At 35.4% G+C, this 22,677-nt stretch overlaps 1 protein-coding gene and 1 pseudogene across 12 annotated transcripts in view; both read right to left on the bottom strand.

The window, feature by feature from the left end:
- KIF2A (kinesin family member 2A) overlaps nucleotides 1-22,677 on the bottom strand; it is a 68,690-nt gene that overhangs the window by 29,606 nt on the left and 16,407 nt on the right. For 6 of the 11 annotated variants that reach the window (XM_082381078.1, XM_082381079.1, XM_082381080.1 and 3 more), the window contains exons 2-3: nucleotides 6,477-6,571; nucleotides 5,965-6,084 (exon numbers count right to left, since the gene is read on the bottom strand). In XM_082381078.1, coding sequence (XP_082237204.1) covers nucleotides 5,965-6,084; nucleotides 6,477-6,571 — 215 coding nt within the window. Of the gene's footprint in view, nucleotides 1-5,964; nucleotides 6,085-6,476; nucleotides 6,572-6,663; nucleotides 6,685-6,779; nucleotides 6,798-22,677 lie in introns of those variants that run through there. The other 5 variants (XM_082381077.1, XM_082381081.1, XM_082381084.1 and 2 more) reach the window with 2 other exon arrangements.
- On the bottom strand, nucleotides 348-3,335 carry LOC309623836 (poly(A) polymerase alpha pseudogene; annotated as a pseudogene). The gene has a single exon. The product of its transcript is annotated as a poly(A) polymerase alpha pseudogene (transcript).

Raw genomic sequence — 22,677 nt, 5'->3', positions numbered from 1 at the left:
AGAATGTGGAGCTTTAACAAGCTCAAAGAAAAATATTCGCTGGCTGATCACTGATTTGTATGCACTCTAAACAATTCTATAAATAAAACCAATATAGCATTTCTTAATCATGACCCCATCAAAATGAAGTATCTCCTAATTATTCTTTCAATGTCAAATATATACCCTAGAGTTGACATTTCATTTTTAAAGGTTACAGCTACCTCATAGGGACTGAACTAGATGTATCCTTATCCTTTCTCTGAAGTACAACAGTACACCACTGCACAATGGCATCCAATTTGAAAACTAATGGTAAAGGAAATTCTTCAGGAAAAAATGAAAATCTATCAAGCTGAAAATCTAAAATTAGTTCTACTTTCTAATAAAAAGAAAATACATAAAAGTGCATAATCAGAATAAGGAATTCTTATGCCAGCTTGTACTGCAAATTTTCCAAACAATGCAGCAAACATAAACCCAGTCCAGATGTCAATTATGAATACAAATACAGCTTGAGGTTTTTTGCTTTTTTTTTTAAAGGCAGTAATTTTTTGAAATAGTTAATGCAACTGTTGCTAACACAATAATCACAGTACTCCTGGCTTCACATACTAAACTGGACTTCTGATCAAGTGCTGATTAGCCCAGTAAGGGAGGTCACAAAAAAAAACCTAAATCCATTTTCAGTCATGTCTGGTCTTGTACCCTCCATTCTCCTTTTTTAGCATTTGAAGACAACAGGTTGAGTTGGCAGATATTGTTTATGGACCCCTGAGGTTGTTTTTACCAATTCAATCTCAGTTTTACTGAATTCCTGATAACAGGAATAGGATTTGCAGGGAGAGCAGGGATATCAGAAAGGTCTGTACTGGATGTTTTCTGAGAGGCCAACAGAGAAGCCACTGTCTGAATGGTTTCCTTTTTTTTTTTTTTTTTTAATAAATTTATTTATTTTTTATTTTTGGCTGCGTTGGGTCTTTGTTGCTGTTTACAGGCTTTCTCTAGCTGCAGTGAGCGGGGGCTACTCTTCACTGCGGTGCGTGGGCTTCTCATTGCGGTGGCTTCTCTTGTTGCGGAACATGGGCTCTAGGCGCACAGGCTTCAGTAGTTGTGGCTCGCGGGCTCTAGCGCACAGGCTCAGTAGTTGTGGCACACGGGCTTAGTTGCTCTGCGCATGTGGGATCTTCCCGGACCAGGGCTCGAACCGGTGCCCCCTGCATTGGCAGGCGGATTCTTAACCACTGTGCCACCAGGGAAGCCCACTCTGAATGGTTTCTGATTGAGTTGTACTTGTCTCTGTATCAAGTTGTTCCTTTGTTTCTGTTTTATCATGTCCACTCAAAGCAAAACAGCATCTTCACTTGTCTCATCCTCTTCTGTTTTGGTTTTCTTGGGACTCTCTTCTTTATGAGGTGAGAATGTCCTCTTGACTCCTACTATAGGATTAGGTGTCTTTGTTGCTGCATTTCCTGAAGGTCTTGGTGGTGGGTTTACCAGACGTGTTGAAGAAACAACTCTGGAGACCGTAGGCTTTGGTGGTGATGAAATGGCTGGTTGTGTGGCAGTCTGAGGAATGCTTTCACTCGATGTACCCCCTGAGCTTTCACTGGAATTTACCTGTGGCACAGAAACTTCAGTAGCCTGTATGCTGGTCCCAGATGCTGCTGTTACAGCTGGAGCAGGACTGTTGCTGCCCTGAGAACTGCCGGAACTGTTCAATGGACTGGCCTTCACAGCACTGGTAGGTGAAGGCAGAGATGTGCTGTTATCACTGTCCATAGACAAGTCGAGGCTGCTGCCATTCAGAGGTGTCAACCTGACACCTTTTGTTGAACACTTTTTCTTTTTCTGAAGCACATGATTAGGCAGTAGTTGATGGAGTTGCTTTCTTCTTACATGCACTGCAGCAATTTTCATGTCCACCTCAAACATCTTGCTGTTTATTGCTTGCCTATAAAGACTGAATATCGTAGGTGAGACCAACACTGAGATTTTCAGAGTTTTCTGTTTTTTTAAACATTAACCCAATCACCCACATTGTGCAAAATTCTTGTCAGGATTTTCTTTGGGTGCTGGAAATGTCTGGGGATTCACATGAGCCAGTGTAATAAATTCATTCTCCAAACTTCCAACCAGGATTCGGATTTTTGATTCCACCAAGCCCACCCATTTTAGGCATTGTTTTTCAGTTGGTGCACTTCCTAAAGTACAATATAATGCTTGTTCTTTTGAAAGAAGTTGGAGCTTCAAAAAGTTTGGACCACTCTGCCTTACTCAGCAAAATTTCATCTGTGATAGCAAGACCTTGTTTAAATTCCTCAACCATGACCGTCCATGTTGAAACGGACACATTGTACATGGAGTTCTGTTGTGGGTATGGTAGTGTAATTATAGGCATAAGATGGTACCTATCACTGGGGTTTACCCTTGGGTCCCATACCGGCAAATTAAGATTGCATTCTTCAGGCTGTTTCAATAGGACTGGATTTGGCCATTCCCATTGAGAAAATACCAAGAAAAATTTATGTACAAGAGTTGATGCTACTGCATTTGGATAAAGCTGGCAAGTTCTTGCTACTAGCATAGCCCAGGAAACACCACCGAGGAAACCTAATATATTGGAATAGATGTGGCGTTTGGCCCCCAGTTTGATAGGTCTCAGGGTTAACCTGAAGTTGTCAATGTTTGGTACTAGATGTAAAATTTCATCAGTAACCCTGCAACCGTTAAGACTTCCTGTGCATCTTATATCTAAATTTTTAAGCAGACTGTCATCTCTTAAGTCCAAGTCTTCTGGAATAGTCTGCAGTGCTAATCTTGCAAACAAAATATCAATCTCTATCCCATCAAAACACAGTTTGATAACTGGTACAAATGCCTCTTCAACAGCTCTTAAATCTTTTACTTCTTCCTGTAATTTCAACTTATCATAGAATGAGGTGAAAAAGTCACTTCGATCAACATGTCTTGGTGCAACACACAACACATCAATATCGGCACCTTCTGTATATACTCCTAATCTACAAGATCCAAATGTAAAACTTTTTCCACCAACCTTTTCAATTACAGATTGTGGAAGAGTCTTGCTTTCACTGATTTCTCATATCCACTCTTTTACCAGGTTATTTAATTTTCCCAAAATTAAAGTCCTCTTCCTCTTCAAAAAGAAAGTTCCTCTTCCTCTTCAGAAACACCAGAGGGCTTCAGAGTCTCAGTTTCTGTGTAAGCAGGGAGTCAGTCTCCTTGGGGGCTGCTAAGTTGATGGGAGAGGTAATGCCACAGTGCTTCTGTGGCGGCTGTGTCTGTGGTGATCCCTGCGTTGTAACTGGAAATGGCATCGTCTCCTGCACTGGCACCGCCCAGTCACTCCCCCCAACACACCCCCAAAACCGCTGCCATCCTGGGCAAGATCCACTGAGGCGGGGTGGGGGGATGTTTAAGCACTTCTCCTCCTTCCCCTTCGTCCTAACATGGCCTCAGCTTCCTTTAATTAAACATAAGTAGGTAGACATACAATAATATAAAACTAAATGAAAAAAAGGGAAAAAATGACGAAAAACTAAAATTATCTTCTGATAAACTACCACTAGTGCCATCAATATTCAAGTTTTTTTAATATGAGTATCCCGCCACTGCCCCAAAATATTCAGGAATGAAAACGAGCCAGGCACTGTTCTAAGGACCTTATATGTATTAATCCATTTAATCTTCACAACAACCCTATGACATCATTATTATTGCTATTCTGGTTTCACAGATGAGGAAAGTGAAGCAAAGAAGGATTAAGTAATTTCATTAAAGTGTGTGTTTTTTAATCATCATGCTATCCTGCCAAAATCATGTAATACATTTCATCTCTGGATGTCAGGGGTAAATAACAAAATACTAGTTTTAGACAACTTACAGCCCATTGTTAAACTGAAACATCAAAATACTATGAAATGCACACTGTCGGTTTTTACTAAAAGGTTTCATTAGACTTTCAAAGACTTCAACACTGCATAGATAGGGCAGCAAGTTTTTGGTCCTATTATTTATTTACCAAGACTTTATTTTATTCACCTAAAAAAAAGCTATCAAATAATGCCGTGGGTCTCAATGCTAACTGCACATTCAAATCAGATGGGTACTGTTAAAAGGATGTTGATGCTAGGGCCACCCTTTTTTTTTTTTAAAATCTATCTATCTATCTATCTATTTATTTTATGGCTGCATTGGGTCTTCATTGCTGTGCACGGGCGGGCTTTCTCTAGTTGCGGAGAGCGGGGGCTACTCTTCGCTGCAGCGCATGGGCTTCTCATTGTGGTGGCTTCCCCTGTTGTACAGCATGGGCTCTAGGCACGCGGGCTTCAGTAGTTGTGGCACACGGGCTCAGTAGTTGTGGCTCATGGGCTCTAGAGCGTAGGCTCAGTAGCTGTGGCGCACGGGCTTAGCTGCTCCGCGGCACGTGGGATCTTCCCAGACCAGGGCTCGAACCTGTGTCCCCTGCATTGGCAGGTGGATTCTTAACCACTGCGCCACCAGGGAAATCCCAGGGCCACCTTTTAGATAAAATAAAACTGAATCTCTGTGAGTGGGTCTAGGAATCAATATATTCTAAAAAATTTCCAGGTGATTCTAATGCACACCAAAGGTTGCTAATGACATTCCAAGAAGGATAAACTATGAAGATCCTTCAAGGTTGTGAAGCCAAGTGTGAAAAACAGTCCACTAACAAGGGGTAACTAACTAATGACCTGTAAGCAGTGACTCTCAATATGTTGAATTTATATAAATTGAAAATCTGTCTTATGGTCATATGCATGGTTTAAAAAGCACAAGGTTTTGTTGATATTGTTGAGTTTCTATCATATTATATGTGGATGCTTATGTATGTCTTCCCTGCAAGATAGTGAGTTCCTATAGGGCTAAAGTCATGTCATATTAATCTTTGTAGAAGATAAAATCAACAATGTAGTAAGAATTTTTGATTAATTTATTTTATTTATTTTTGGCTGCATTGGGTCTTCGTTGCTGCAACTGGGCTTTCTCTAGTTGCGGTGAGCGGGGGTTACTCTCCGTTGTGGTGCGTGGGCTTCTCACTGCGGTGGCTTCTCTTGTTTCAGAGCACGGGCTCTAGGTGCACGGGCTTCAGTAGTGGCATGTGGGCTCAGTAGTTGTGGCTCTCGGGCTCTAGAGCGCAAGCTCAGTAGTTGTGGCACAAGGGCTTAGTTGTCCCACAGCATGTGGGATCTTCGCAGACCAGGGCTCGAACCCATGTCCCCTGCACTGGCAGGCGAATTCTTAACCACTGCGCCACCAGGGAAGTCCATGTAGTAAGAATTTTGAACACAAAGAATTGCAGATTTAACAACTGCGAGGGACTATCTGATTTAAAGAGTTGTATTCTGATACAAAGTTTTAACACAGAAACATTTCAATAGAGAGGAAGAGGAATTATCTTTTAAAATAATAAAAATCACGTGCCTTTTATTTTTGTGAAGATAAAACTGTTACGGGGGCATAGCATGGTTTTAAAATTTATAAATAAATTATTCTTCACAGATAATACAGAAATAGTTACACTATAATCTGTCATTTCCCATTTTTTTAAATAAATGTAAACAGCAGAATTTCAAAAGACTACTAAAATGGGAATTTATTATGAATAAGAAACTCATTTTTTTTTTTATCAAAGTCATATGTATTCACTCAACAAATACTAGCAAGCAATGGTTTTGGACCATGTCTCCTAAGAAACGATTAGTCTTAGGAAAAATCCTAATCAGGCATGGAATTTCTAGGATCTTACCTAATGATCGTCATAATTGTGAATTAGACAACTGTTCGATCCTTGAAAGTATGTGTGTATATACACGCATGTAGATGGCAGAAAGAATTAAGGTTTTTCTAAAAAAGCAAACAAATACTTAAACATACTCTTCACAGTCCCATTTCAAACCAGAATACACACACACCCTGCTCTGAATTTGCATCACTAACCTTTACAATTTTGTTTACTTTGGCTGAGGATGCTGGAGGTGGGGGTGTCTCTGGACTGGGCTCAATTTCTTCATCTGGTACAAGGTCAGGGTTAAGTGAAAAGATGCTCTCCAGGTCAATCTGTTTTATAAAATGCATATATTTTGAGAGTGAATTTGGACAATTAACCTTTCATTTTCAAATAAATTTATACACAGAGAATAAATGTTAAACAATTTCAGCCTAAGGAACATTATTACCTTGAAAATTAAATTATCTAGAATTATAACCCACATATATTTAAAAGAATCTCTCTTAAGGTAGTACTTTGTGGTCTTGATTATATGTCTAATCACATAAGATATGCAGGAGGAATCTACCTTTTTTTCAGTGAAATTTTTTAATCACTTGAAAGTTTTTCAAGAATGATAAAGGATACACGCACTATATTAAACTATACAGTTTTCTGTTTTGTTTCATATTCAGAATCTTGATTATAAGACTAGAAATAAAATTCAACTCAGTGATCATACCTCTTTGCCTTTTGTATCTCCATTTTCTATCCATTCAACAGTTACACTTTCATTATCTTCATTTAAAGATGTTACCATTGCTTGATGTATTCGGCCTAAGTGAGAATAAAATATACACTTTAAAAATGCCACAAATTATCGTATTCCTAAACACTGTCAAAAACAATTTTATAATTTACAGACTTACAGAACTATGATACTACTTTCCTTACAAGGGATTTCCACAGATTCTCAGGATTAGGGAATGAACTTTATCTATGGGACCATAAATCAATTTGCCAACTGTCAAGACCAGGAACTCACTATGAGCCAACAGTGATTCTGAAGAACACAGAACAAAAATTAATGAAGCAATTTTTAAATACTATATAGATATAAATACTTTTAACTTAAATTTCACTATCATATACTACACAATTGATCAAATTGTTTTAAAATTATTAAGAAAAGGAATCTGAGTCCAAAAAGTTTGGGAAATACTAATCAAAAATGTTCTCTAAATCCATTCCACTCCTTACTTTCTTTGATGACTCCAGTATTTACCATCTATACAGAGAAGACGTCATATATTTATTATGTATTAAACTTGTTTTCCCTCTCTTAATAGACTGTGGATCTTACCTGTTAATAACTATAGATTAAATATTTTACATTTTTATATAATATTCCATTATGTTTACCACAACTTATTTAATACCTATTGCTGGTCAGTTAGGTTTGTGTAACATTTTTTTACTATTATAAACATTGCAAAAAATACTATTGCACATGCTGTCATGCACTTGTCATCGCACAGATCAACAGATATATATATATATATATTTATGTATATTTATTTATATATATATATATACACACACACACACACACACACACACACACACACACAGGAGTATGAGTACTGAGTGTGTGTGTGTGTATTTTTTTCACTTATTTCATCTGTTTTCATCTTACCCACCCATTTGATTATTAGTCAAGTAAGGATAGGAACTATTTGTTATATATCTGCATCTTCAATATTATCTAATAAAATGCTGAACATATGGAATTTTCATACGTATTTCCTAAATGAAATCTTTGAGGCATCTATAATTTATCTTAGAATAATTTACAGCTCTTTAAATATCTTTTTAAAATCCAGATATATAATATATAAAACAATGTTATTGTAATAACAAGGCATACAATATCTTTAAAGAAAATATGAATACTAATAATTTTATAAGTATTATTGTTTATGTATGAAGTTACTGTCAATCAATATTTTTTCTATATGGGCTCATATAAAAATTTGAAGAAGAAATAAATAAATATAATCTTGTTAAAAATTCAAACATTGAAGATTTAAGTACATACTCTCAGCGATAATATTTGTGCTTTTTTAAAAGCTAAAATATATACTGGCAATCTTTCCATGACAGATCAACATTAATTTTAACAACTTCATAGCATTCCATAAAAGGAATGCATCATAATTTATTCCTTTACTAGAAGTAATTTAAATTGTTTCCAACTGTTTGCCATTACAAGATGCTGCACTGAGTATATGTACATAGGTGTGACTGTTTTCATAAATAAAATTTCTAGAATCAGACTGGGTTAAGGAGATTGAAATTTTGATAGATATTTGAAAATTGCTCTCCATTTATATTCCCACCAACAATGGGACCTATTCCTCTATACCTTCATCAACACTGAGCATTATCAATTTAAAATACTTTTACCAATATGATAGGCTAGATCTTTCTTTAAGCTACTACTTTGTGAGCACATGTATGTCAGAGACTGGCTCATTTAATCTACATTGGTTCATTCAACATAACAAACATATGTATGAAGTAGCTATCTCCCTTTTTAAAATGAAGAAACTGAAGCTCATGGTTACACAGCTAATAACTAGCACGGATTTGAACCTCAGTCAGATGCAAAAGCACTTGCTACTATCACTATGCTTCTCTTCTCTCCTAAATCAAGCTGATGAGGAAGAAGCCTGTGTGGCTTAAATTCCAAATACCCCTGTAAAAATTCATAAACTGTAGCATAGACTCTCAACCCTCACTGTGCACCAGAAACTCCTAGGGAGATTTTTTACAAAATAAAATGATGATGCCCAAGTTTTACCCCCAGATACTGTCATTTCTTACCAGTTCCACGGAAATCACCTTGTAAGCCACCAAGGCCTTGATCTTGGATTATTGCAATTCTCTCCCGACTACTCTCTCTCTTCTACCAGCTCTGCCCTACTGCCTATTCTCCATAGAACAGCCTAAACATTCCTGGTAAAAACTAAGTCAGATTATTCCTTTGCTCAAAACTTTCCAGTGGCTCCCCATCTCACACAGAGTAAAAGCCAAAGTCCTTCCAAAGGCCTTTTAATGTCATGTAACAAAGACCTACATGATCTGACCCCTCATTACCTCTGTGACCTCGTTCATCCCTGACTATGGTAATTCTCCAGTTTTACTGACTGATTCCTATCTCACACAGTATTCTCCCTCCCTCCAAAAAAGTTCTAAGTGGGTCAAGGACTAAAATGTGAAAGACAAATGTAAAAGCAACTGAGTAACTAGTTACTCACTAGTTACTCAGATTAAGTGTACATTAGAGGAGAAGCAAGTGTCGGGGGTGGGGAAATGATGAGCTGGAAAAGACTGAGAGGATTCAAGGGAGAGGATTAAAAACAAGGGAAATCAGATAATGCTCACTGAAATTTGATTTGGACAGAAATCAGGTAAATAACCAGTACAAATAGTATATGTCAGTTGGGTCCTCTGGGAAGCAGATGTTGAGACAGCTATGAGGACAAGAGGTTTATTGTGAAAGATAAAAGGAGAAGGAAACAGGACTGGTCATGGAAAACTTTCAGACCATGATGCCTATCTGAAACCTCTGAAAGAAAGGGGACATAAAGCAGGATTGAGCAAAGAAAGCCTCAGACCCTGATGCGGATCTGACAGTCTTGGCCAACCCATCAGGGAGCTCCAGAGCAAAGACTGACCATTAGAGGAGTGCCACACTGGGCCTAGTACTCACACCATGCTCAGTCACTAGCTGGAGGTTTCCCAGAAAACACAAGGCCTCAGCTCAAAAACTATGGAGACCTGAAGATATTAACAGCTGAGGCTGTCAGCTAAATGTACTCCCTGAAGCTGAAGAAGTTCTTTTTTCAAAGGAAGATCCAAGCAGTGTATCTATATGATTGCCACAGGATGTGAACAAGAGAAAGATTGAGTTTAACTGGTAATGGAAGTGGAGAGTAGACCCCAGAGAGCCATGAGCTGCCCTGCTATCCAGCATCACAATCTAAGAGGAGCGACCACTGCTTGCATCAACCCCCTAATTTATCACCATCTCCATAACATGAGTAGTGAGGCTGAGACCCAGCAGCCACTCCTCCCCCACCTCACCACCCTTGGCAGCCTCACAACAGTAACACCCACTAGTGGGGACAAGAAGATTATTGCTACAAAGGTTTCGGGAAAAGTGAAGTGGTTTAATATAACACATTGACACTATTTCATCAATAGGAAATGACCCCAAAGAAGATGCATTTGAACACTGGACTACCATAAAGAATAACTTCCAGTAGGAAATGGAGAGGCTGTGGTTGAGGTTGTTGAAGAAGAGTACAGATAGAGGTATCCATGCAATTCCCAACAGAACTACCACAATAATGAGAATAGAGAAAAGCCCATGCACATTTCAAAAGGCAAGACCAACACCACCATTCTTACTGTTAAGCATCTAACACAATATTCCAATATTCCTAAGGAGGGAGAAGTGACTTAGTGTACTGATAACTAAGTGTGTGAGGAGAGGCAGACCAGTGGGACAATGTCTGTATTAGGATCACTGATTACGATTTCACAGGGACTTTAATCTCGAAAGACAGCCTCAGAGAGATCAGCAAGGAAAAGGATAAAGAAAATCACGGAGATAACACCCAGTATCAGCAGTCTTCTCAACACTGGTACCTCCACAACTTCCATTACTAATGCAAACACCCAGAAAGCCTTAAGCCACAAGTTAAGAGAGTCAAAAGTAGCTGATCCACCAGTTAAGACGAAGCTCTAGACATGTAGTAGGGCAGGACTGAGAAAATGTTGGCTTATCTCTACCATAGTCCAGTTTACTCATCCAACAAGAAATGAGTGTGAAATTCCAGCAATAAGAAATGAATAAAAAGACTGGATCTGAATGAACAAATGAAGTGCTAAGTGTTTGCTTTTTGCCGGTGGGTCAGGTAACTAGAAATATCTGGAGTACCTATGCAGCATGGGGGGCTTTATTATTTTTACCAAATGATGTCCCTGAAAAAAAATTTCTAAGACTGAATTTTCCCAATATGTCTTTAAAGGTTTTTGTTTGTTTGTTTTATATATGGCTCAGTTGAGATACTCAAATATCTCATTTTTAATTGTAGTAAAAATTTACAATTTGATTTTTTCAAAAGTCAAATGGTAATCACCTGTTAACAAAGGTGTTAAATAATAAAATAAAAAGAGGGGCAGATATGAGATTTTTCAAAGGAAAAAAAATCATTATGATTTAGTGATAAATAACATATAGGTATTACAGGAAAATTTTGAGCCTAGATGACTGGGAAAATGATGCTACTAGTGGTGGAACAATGATATACTTTCTCCTGAGTCTATGTTGTTAATTACAATCATCCACTGGTGTTATTAAGACAACTACAGATACAGAATTACAAGCTCAGTGTTAGAAATATTTCTAATCAGTGTTAGAAATATCTTTCCCTAGAACCTGTGACAATCTTCCCATGTGGCCCTCCAAATACCATCCTATTTCTCTGATTTGAGAAAATTCTTATACTCCATCCTAATTTGTTGTCCTTTGACTCTGATTCCCCATTGACTTTATTGTAAGTTATATCATACACACATCTACACTTTAAAAAACAACAAACACCTGTGTATCCACCATGAGCCAGGTTAAGAAACAATACCTTTGAGACCCCGTATGTCCCCCTCCCTAAGTGAACCTCCCTCTCCCTCTCCTTTTCCCCTCCACCAGAAGTAACCAATACCCTGATAGTTTAGATAATCATACTGTGGCTTTTCTCTATAGTTTTTTCATTTATAAATGTAACACACACAAAAATTTAAAGTTTGCCTATTTTTAAACGGTACATAAATAGACACTACTTGTAAGACCTCTTTCTTTCAGACAACACTATTTTTCCGAGATTCACTTATGTTGCTGTTCACTCATTTATGTTCACTCATTTTCACTACATATGCCAAAATTTATCTATTCTACTGTTGATGGACATCTGTTTTTATGTTTTTGCTGTTAGGAATAATGGTGCTGTAGGCATTCCTATACATGTGTACTGATACAAATACACAAGTATTTCTGGAATATACAATGAGAAGAAATACAGAGTAGGAACATCTATAACTTTTCTAGTTAGCGTTATGATGTTTCCTATAGTAACTGTAACTGCAAAGATGTGCAATCCAACTAGCAATTACTTCACATTCACAATAATACTTAGTATCTGTCAGATTTAATATATCATATTGTGGTTCTAATTTCTCTGACTAAATGAGGTTATGCCTATTTTGAGTTCCTTTGGCCATTTGGGCCTTTCATGTGTTTTTTTTTTTTAATTTTTTTTACTACTTCTCTACAGAAATTCTCTCTATATTCTTGCTAATAATCTTCTGTTATATGTTGTACCAAATACTTTCTCCAAAGTTGTGGCTTATCTTTTAAGTTTCTTTATGGTGTCTTTTGATGAATTTGATAAGTTTTTAATTTTAATGTAGTCAAATACATATATATATATTTCTCAATTATGGCTTTTTATGTCATAAAATTCTTCCTGAGACTCAGGTCATTAAGACAGTTTCTTATATTTTCTTCTAAAGTTTTACAAGACTTACTGTATAGCACAGGAAACTGTTCTCAATACTCTGTGTAATGACCTATATGAGAAAAGAATCTAAAAAAGAGTGGTTATATGTGTATGTATAACAGATACACTTTGCTATACAGCAGAAACTAACACAACATTGTAAATCAACTATAGTCTAATAAAAATTTTTTTTAAAAATAAAGTTTTACAAAGCCTTTTATATTCAGGACTGTAACCCACTGTCATTTTGATCTTTGTGTATGGTAACACAACTTCCATTTTTCCCCCATGGAAAACAAATTTTTCCAGCACCACTTCCTGAAAAGCCCTTCCTTCTGCTTATCTGCCCCGCCTTATTGTTCTTTAAGAGTTTCTTTGATCTTCTTAGTCTTTTGCAGATCTGTATAAATTTTAGAATCAGCTTGTCAAGTTCCAAAAATAAAATAACAATAAAAAAACCCCACCTGTTAGGATTCTGATTAGAATTGCATTGAATATTTTGTTTTAGATTTTTACATCATTATCAAGAGTAACACTAGCCAGCAGTTTTTCTTTCTCATACCAACCTTATTCTGGAATAGTTGGTATAAAATAAGAATTATTTGAAACTTGAGTGTTTGGTAGACACTGGCTAAAACCATCTTGGCTTAGGGTTTTATTTGTGAGATGATTCAATTTCCTTAATATAGGATTATTGTAGTTTTCTATTCTTTACTGTTTTGATAATTACATTTTTCTAGGAGATTTATATTGTTTTCACATTTGGGGCATAAAGTTGTTCATAATTATGTTGAATGCCTGTGGCATCTGTAATGATAATCACTTCTTATTCCTAATTTTTCAACTTTTTTTCCTTGATAAAATCTCACCTGAGATTTGTCAATTTTGTCTTTTCCAAGAACAACATGGGTTTGTTGAGCCCCTTTATTATACGTTATTAAATACTTAATTACTGCATTTAGTCCTTCTTATTTCTTTCTTTCAACTTACTTTGGGCATATTTCGCTGGTTCTTAAATTCTTAAGGTGAATGCTTTAGCTCATTCATCTTTATCTTTTTCCTTATAAGCAATTAAGGCTACACATTTCTCTCCAAGAACAGCTTTAGTAGCATCTTAAACATTTTCATAGGTAGCATTTTTGTTGTGCAGTTCAAATTATTTTCTAATTTTCTTTATGATTCTTTGACTCTCGGTATCCTGTTACTGGTTTCTAAAGCTGAGATACATCACCAATCAGAACAGATAAAGCCACAGATAATTGGTATGACTTACCCAGTGCACAGTGGCTGAGTATCACCCCTGTATTTCTACCTTAATGACACTGGACAGCCTCCCTTGGAGGAAAATTTCCTATAAACTTAGCTCTGGGAAGCAAATCAGCAGGCATTTTTGATCAGCATCTTTAAAGAGGAGCCACAAGTCTTTGTCTTCAAACAGTGAACCTGACTCTGGTTCTTTTTGTTTTTTAGTCCCCCATCATCCTTCAGGAGTCAAATTTTTCAGGAGTCATCCTTCAGGAGTCAAACCTTGCCTGCTCAGCCTCACTCATCCCTCAGTATTTCTGATCCATTTCTGCTCCATGGTGATATCTTGTTCTTGAGCTCACTATGCCTTTTTAAAGGTTTTCTCTTATATGTCTGGGGCAGATGGATGCCAATACATGAACTTTATTGTACTATTTTGACCAGAAGTGCCAATTCATCTTTAAGTCCTATTTCATGTTCACAGAAAATGAAAGTGAGATTTGAAAACTGTTAAGTTCACACTATAATATAAAATTTACAGTTTCAAAACTCTATTTTTTAAAACTTAAAAATCTAGAGACAGATTTAAAAGTTTTCAGCTTTACTTCAACCTACTTGTAAAGATAAATTACAGTGTAGAAAATGTCATCTGTTGAGAGTGAAATAAAAAAACAGTTGCAAAGAGTTTTGAGAAATACAGAGAAATCCTGCAGAACATCTCCCCAATCATTTTCCCAGTAGAACACCTCTTGGTTTTTAATACACAAACTTCATAAAAATTATTTCTCAATGTAAGATATTTTGGCCAATGTTTAAATAGGAAAAGATTTATATTTGTCCATGCCAAAACTCAATTCGCATTTTAAACAAGAGTGTGCAAAGAAAAGTTCTGAGTTACATTCCAAATATAACTGATAGATGGTCAGAATCACAATTAAAAAAGCATGCCAAGTATCAAAGTGATACAAAACATAGGCATAATACTCAGTGTCAGCCACTTCCTGAGACCGTGTACTTGTCCTAAATGTATTTCCACAGCCTTTTATATTTATTTCATCCTGTTTTCCCCAGTGTTGAATGAGTCCCAAAATATTTAACAAAATGTTGAAGGAAAATATTGAGGATGGGGAAAAAGCAATTATAATGGAAGAAAAGATTTTACTGTATATGAAATAGATTTGTTACCCTTATTTTTTGTTTGTTAAACATTACAGTATTTTACTTATATGTAGGTGAATTTATAGTGTCTGTTACATTTTTGAAATTGGTTAGGAAGTTTGGGTTGATGACTACTGTTTCAATTTTTTCCTATTTAAAATAAAGGCAAACAGATTCCCAGGCAGCATTTTCCACATAAAACATCTGATTTTTAGGAACAGATTCCTGACCTCAGTGGGAGATGAATGTATTGTTTAAAAACAGGATCCTCTTGGTTTCTACTATTGAGAACTAACAGACTTTTACATATAATTAAATCATATGAGAACCACCGTAACTATAAGAAGAAAAAAATCAAGAGTCTATATTTGACCATTTTTAACCTAAAAAAATGACAATTTCATATGGTTAAACCTAAGAGAAATGTAAATTTCACCCCAAATTTAGATGTCAGGATAATTTATAAAAATAATATCTACTAAATCAAATAATGTAAATATATAAAATATTTTGAAATCATAATCTTTATTTCAAAGCCATTTATGTTTAGTTCACTTTAAGAAATATCTTTACATCATTTAAGCCTCAACTTTTCGTTATGGTGAAATCGAAGGGAGAAAGTTCATACCTCAAATTTTAAAAATCTGTTAGTAAATATTAAGACAAGTGATTTTTTAAAAAGAAAAAACCCCACAAATGACTGAACAGAAGAACAAACACCTGAATTCAAGCCACCTTTGCCCCAGTGAACAAAAATAACAAATATATGCATCCTATATTTCAGGACTTTCTAATCTTTAAAATTAAGATGGCTACTTAAGATTGCTATTGGTGCTATTTAACTTGCCATAAAATCTCATCTATTTATTTAGCTGTCAAAAACAACTTTTACATGTTGACAATTGCCTTTGGTCTTTGAAAACAGGATCCTATTATATGTTTCCTAGTTCACAGCTGAATTCACAGCAGCTGTGAGGCTAAGAAATGCCAGCAACCAATTAGGCTAGCATAAACCTTGTCTAGCATATAAAGTATAATTTGGCTGCAAATGCAGAAGGCAAGAGCTAAAATAAAGCAGTCAAGAATACTAATAAAATATCATTACAAGTATTTAAAAGTCAGAATATTTAAAATGCTAACAAATACATGTACATTATTAAAAGGATATAGTGGTAGAAGGTAAGGAAAAATATGAAAAAGTGACAATCAATTCTTTTCAGACCCACGCTGTTTTTAAAAAGGTTGCAGCTGTTTGTGACATACCTAGGATTACAAACTCCATGTTTTCTTTCTATTTCTAATTACCCTAATCATAGAGTTGAGGTATACATAAGCATACATGCAACAAGTCTTCCTAAAAAGTAAACATTATTTTTATCAGTCCCTCTTGAGCTGTTTCCATAAAATTTTCTTTTCATATTTCTAAAATAGTAAGATGCAAATAAAGTTTTCAAAACTGAAACATGAAAGAATAACACAACTAAAATGATTAGTGAAAATAAAACTTGAATTGTGATTGTTTATAATGGCAATTTACAAACCCTTAGAAGTTAATATCTATTTTTGTTTAAAGTTTGATAAATTTAAAGACACTGACAAAAATCAATGCTTTATAAATATCATTAGCTAAAAATATTAAAAATTTTTTACACAAACTTTGGATAAACCAGTAGTCACTGGTCATTCATGTGCATATAGCCATGCAAGGAAAACAAATCTAGATTATATGCTAATAAATTAAAATAAATAGTTCTCTAGTATATCTATTCTTGATAAAACATTTAGTAACTTCAGTTTTCAATCAGAATACCACTGCATAATTTGAAAGGCTCTTTTTTTTTTTTTTAAACTGACTTTTTAAAAAATGGTAATAAAAACTAGTTTTCTCCTCTCTGCAAACAGGGACTGAGAGGAAAAGTATAAACATCCATACTAGGAAGAACAAAAAATTAAATATTACTCTGAATTATATAAGCACACATTCAGAACAAGTGCTTGGCATGATGTTGCTTCCAGAGGGTGAGTAAAATACATATGCTTACTCAATTCAAAGTAGTTGGTAAATAAATATCTGAAAGCACTTTCTTCCAAGTTAGTTCCTACCAGAAGAGAATCCTGATAAATTTTCTTAAAACACACTAACCTCAAAACTCTTGAAACTTCATATCATGTGATTAAAATCCATCTTAAATAGGCTTCTTATTATTTCTTAAATTTTGTATAAAATATTGATTCCAGTAAAATAAATCAACTGTATAGTTATAAGAACCAGTGCCAGTGTAGAATGCAAATTTGAGTGCATCTTTCCAAGTAGAGTCATAGCAAAATGTGTTACGTTAATTAACTTTTGTTGTCTAAGGAGGTTTGTTTTAAAGCTGTCTTTTAAAACATAACAATTCCTTTCTTCAACTTATTAAAAGGATGCTCCTTCAGGAACATGAAGATATTCCAATGGGAAAAAACTGGGAAAAATGGAGATTTCCACAATGCTGCTTTAAAGTAGAATATGACAATCAAAGGATGTTACTAAGAGCATTCTTTGGAAAATGAAAAATGTTAAATACACAGTAATATTAATACATTATTTTTTGTCTTGCCAGCTACCTCAAAGCTGTTTATAATTTATTATTTATATTCTCTACAACAGTAAATGTCAATCTGTTCCTAGATGCCACTGACCAATAAATGAGGACAGACAATAATCTGGTGATTTTTCAGAGATCATTATAGCAGATCCAGTAGAAGTCAAACTCCCAAACTCTTGATATCCAGGTTTTGTTAGCTGATCTAAGCAGTGATGAAAAGAATCCTTAACGAGGACTATGTAAGCGTCACACCTTCTTCAACAGCTCTGGTGGAACAAGGAGCCATTAGAGAAGGGCACAAATAATGCCTCAGCTGACAGTGGTTAACAGTGCTGTTGCTGTTTAGTAAATCCCTGGGGAATGTGACTTTGCCAAACATAGAGACCTTTTTGTTTTGGTTTATCACATTTAAGATGTTACTGTTTATAACTAAATTTAAAAGTTTTGGCATTTCCTTTCTTACACTTTAAATACAAAGCTGGAATTCTGAAAAATGGGAATGGTATGGCTAAGAATTTTCACGAAGAAAATACAGCTTAAAAATGGGACAAATGTCATTAATATTGTAAACAAACTACAAATTTTCAAGTCTTAACTCATATGTCCATTGTTTTGAAAAAAGGATGTGAAAATTCAATACTGCCCAGTTTCTCTGGGCCGACAGGGAATTTCAGATCTTGTTGGGTTTTTACAGCAATGATTGAACCACACTGCACGCTAACAATTTGGGTAAAATTATCATTTAGAAGGGCCCATCATGCAGCTTTTAAGAAAATTTCCATCCTTATTTACCCACACGGATAATAAAAAAATGTCACAAAGGGGCCATGATCCCATTAAAAAGTATTAAGTCACTGTAGTTTCCTGATATTATTATGCATATTTGGGGTTGGGGGAAGAGAGGATTTAAAAAGTGTCCAAAACCACTAGTAAAGAAAACATAAAAACTGAATTTCTAAAATCATAAGTTATCTGATTAGGGTTCTAGCTGAACTAGTGAAAATGTAAACAAACGAACCAACCTTAGAAAACAGCACTAAAAAAAACTTCATTAAGTTTATTAACTAAAGTTTAATAAGTAAATAAATCTCAATACATTTTAATTAAAAGATCATTCTCCTAGGTGACAGAATATGCAAAATACACCTTTATTCATTTGTTTAACAATAAAAGATTTGCGAAGTTTTATAGTGGTGGTGTTAAAATAACATGTTGCTGACAGTCCAAAGTTTTTTAGAATACATGCTCCCGAAGCAAGCACTAATCCAAAGTTTTGAAGAACTACTTTTCACAGATACCTGCTGCATATATTGAGCAATGCTATCTAATTGCTCTCTAGCTTAAATTCCTATTTACTCAAAAGGGAATTCCATACCAATAGAGCTGCATTATTCTGTGAACTTTTTTTATCTACATGTACATATCATCTTCTGTTATGCTTAAATACATCCTAACAAGAGCTAGGGATATTTTGGAATGTTTTCCAACCATTTCCAACAGCAGTAACCCAGGCAATGTAGATCTGTGCATATATTTATTAACAAAATTTAAACATAACTCAGAAAGCTGCCAAAAACATTATAAAGCATTGTAACATTATAACATTATTTAACATTATAACATTATAAAGCATTATAACATTATTTGTTACAGCAGCCTATGCAGACTAATATGTCCTCTTTCAAATGGTAGAGGACATAATCAGGAAGTAGGAATACAAAGATAAATAGGGTACATTCCCCGCCTTGTGCCAAAATCTCAATCCCTGATTGCAATGTCACTACTTCTCCCAGGAATCTGTCATCACAATCAATCTCTGCTCCACTCTACTATGGAAACCTATGATGGTAGTGGCTCTAACCCAGGGAAATTTCTACTTTTAATGCCTGGCCAATGTGGATTAAGAGAACAGATAATCACTCCTTTAAACCCTTTTACCACTAAGGTAAAATGTGGAATAGCAAATTCAGTGTGGCTAGAGCAAAAGGTATACAAAGAAAAGTAGAGTCATAGAAGCACATAACACATAAACAAATACAGAGTATATGTAGTATCAAAGTTTCATGGGACAGTGTGATTAGGGGAAAAAATCTAAAACGGCTCTTTGGAGAAGGGCAATAATGAAAAAACGTTTGAAAAACACTGATATAGACAGTACTTAAGGCAAGGAAAGTGGATGTGATCACCAAGAGAATGAGGGTAGACATCCTGGTCTTCAATGTATAGAGTCAGGGAGTTAATGAGATACCAGCAAAGAAGATCAAGAAGTTGCCAGAGAAAAAGAAGAAAATCCAAAGAGTAAAGTCCTAAAAGTCAAGTGAAGAAGGTATTTCAAGGAAGAGAGAATGAATCAACTGTGTCAAATGCTGTTAACAGATCAAGTAAAATAAAAGCAATGTCTAAAAGTGAAAGTGCGATTAAGAGTTACCACTTTTTCAGATGAGAGAAATAACATTCCAATATGCTGATGGAAATAATTCAGTAAAAAAGAACATATTGATACAGCACAAAGAGAGAACTGATGAAGTAGTAATTTTGGGCAGGTGAAAGGGGATAGGACCTAGTGAACAAGTAAAGGAAATTGGCCTAAAATGGGAACAGAAAGAGTTTATCCATGGCAAAGTAAGGAAGGCAGATTTACAGGTGCAGATACTGGTACCTGGTTAGATACACCAGATTTGTAAATGTTCTTTTCTGATTGCTTATATTTCTCAGTGGGGAAAAGGGAAGCAAGGTCATCTGCTGAGAGTGTGGGTGAGTAAATAAACACTAAGGATTTTATGACAAAAGTCAGCTAGGAAAGAATGAATGGGCTAGAGATATGATTGCTCATTCAAGGAAAGTAGCCATGAATTTAAATTGTGACCAGTAAGCATAATTATGATTTTTTCCCTCCAGTCATTTTCAGACAACCTAGAAAGGGCAAGGAGGTTTAAAACATGTAGAAGGGAGTGATCTGAGGTTTTGCCAATCAAGAGAGGGGGCAAGGGAGTTTAAGTTACACATATAAGGGAGGGTTTATTAGAAAGTGAGTTCATAAGGGAAAGATAGGAACAATAAAAAGTAGTAGGATTATAAATCCTGGTGGAGTCAAAAGATTAGTGGAGTCAGGATACTAGAGGGAATATGCTGGAAAGACAGAATGGTGACTGAAAACTGGGATGCTTGAAACTGAGATTATGAAGATGTCAGGAATATAGTTAGCTAATTAAGGTCAAGGGTAAGATGACTGGAAGGAAGGAAGGAAGGGAGGGAGGGAAGGGGGAATGGGGGAGGGAGGGAGGAATGGGGGAGGGAGGGAAGGAGAGAGGGAGTGAAGGAGGGAGGGAGGAAAGCAGTTCAAAGAACTGAGAGGAGAGGGTACTAGAAAGATCATCTATATATGAATGATGCAATTACCAAAAAATATGATAGGAATAGGGTAGGAGAGAAAAACAGTGAGTCAGGAGCAAAAATCTTCAAGGAATTACGGAAGTTGGCAGTGTCTGAAGTTTCTGTCTTGAGAGACCAGGTATGTGGTGCTTCCATTAACCAATATAAGGAACACAGAAAATACAGAAATCTGGAGATAAAGGCAATGGATTCCATTTTTGATGAGTTTAATTAGAAATACCAGCAGGAAATCCATGTGGTAATATCTAGAAGGTGGATCTGAAACTAAAGAGAAAGATTAGGTTTGAGGGGGCATTTTAAAAAGTTTTTATTTAAAAATTTTAAATCTATTATGAAAATTACAAACATACTATAAATACCAAATACTCTTCATTTAGTTTCATTAATTTTAACACATGGCCAATCCTATTGCCATTCCTCCCACCACGACTGTATTACTTTGAAGCAAATCCCAGATATCATATCAATTCATCCATATTTAACTTCAGTATGTATGCAGATGTAATTTTATGGGGTTTTTACATTCTCTTTTTAAAAAGAAATACCTTCTTATGAATTTATTTTCCTCTTTTCCCAGACGATTTAGTACAGCTGGAAGGGTTTTTAATAAACTGAACTACATGCCATTGATCTGTTTTAAAATAATATTGAGGATGGGATCATGAAAGAAACCAAACCAAAATAAATCATCTTTACCATAATTCAAGTTTAAACTCTACTTCCCACGTAGCTCTCTCTGCTTGATTTTGTGCTGTCTTACTATGGTTCCTCTAAATCCCAGACATATTATACTACATATGCACACCTACACATATAATAGGAACCCTTCAACTCTTGTAACAAAGACAGATGACTTCACAACTAGGATTCCAACACATCCCAAAGCCTTATTAATCCTGTATCAAAAAACTGCAGTATACTTGCTAACAATGCTAAAATAATCTGCTCTCTATGTTAAAAGGTCAAGAATGGGTGTTAGGATCAAGGAAGAACATATGTAAATATTTTAGGTGATATAGGTCATGGAAAGGACTACAGAAGTAAAAGAACATAAAAGTAGATCACATTTTGAATTAGGCAATGGTTTCTTACATATAACAAAGGCAGAGTAACAAAAGAAAAGAAAGATAAATTGGACTTCAACAAAATTAAAAACTATTTTGCTTCAAAGGATACTAATCAAGAAAGGGAAAAGACAACCCATACAATGGGTGAAAATATCTGCATTGCATATAAAACAGTTTCCAGAATATTTAAAGAATTTTTACAGCTCAACAATAAAAAGATAAATAATCTAATTTTTTAAATGGGCAAAGAATTTGACGAGACGTTTCTCTAAAGAAGATATACAAATGGCTAGTAAGCACATTCACACCCATGAGGATAGCTATAATAAAAGACAGTAACAAGTTTTGGCAAGGATGTGGAGAAACTGGAACCCTCAAATATTATTGGTTAGAGCATAAAATGGCGTAGCCATGGAAAACAGTATGACAGTTCCTCAAAATGTTAAACATAGAGTTATCACATGACCCAGCAATTCCACTCCTAGGTATATATATATATACACCCAAGGAAACTAAAAAACATATGTCCACACAAAAACTTGTAGGTGAATGCTACTCACAATAGCAAAAAAACTGTAAACAACTCAAATATCAACTGATGAATGAAAAAGTAAAATGGATTGTTATTCAGGCACAGAAAAGAATAAAATACTGAAACATGCTACAACATGGATAAACTCTGAGCATAGACTATGCTAAGTGAAAGAAGTTAGACATTAAAGGTCACATATCGTATGGTTCCACCTATATGTAATGTCCAGAACAGGCAAATCCATAAAGACAGAAAGTTGATTAGTAGATGTTAGGGGCTGGAGTGAAGGAGGAATGCAGAGTGACTGCTAATGTGTATGCGTTTCTTTTTGGAGCGA

Source organism: Balaenoptera borealis (assembly GCF_965194805.1).
Source record: "Balaenoptera borealis genome assembly, chromosome: 2".
In the NCBI taxonomy this organism is placed as follows: Eukaryota; Metazoa; Chordata; class Mammalia; order Artiodactyla; family Balaenopteridae; genus Balaenoptera; species Balaenoptera borealis.
Note: the sequence above shows the minus strand (reverse complement) of the source record. Positions and strands in the feature narration are given on the sequence as shown.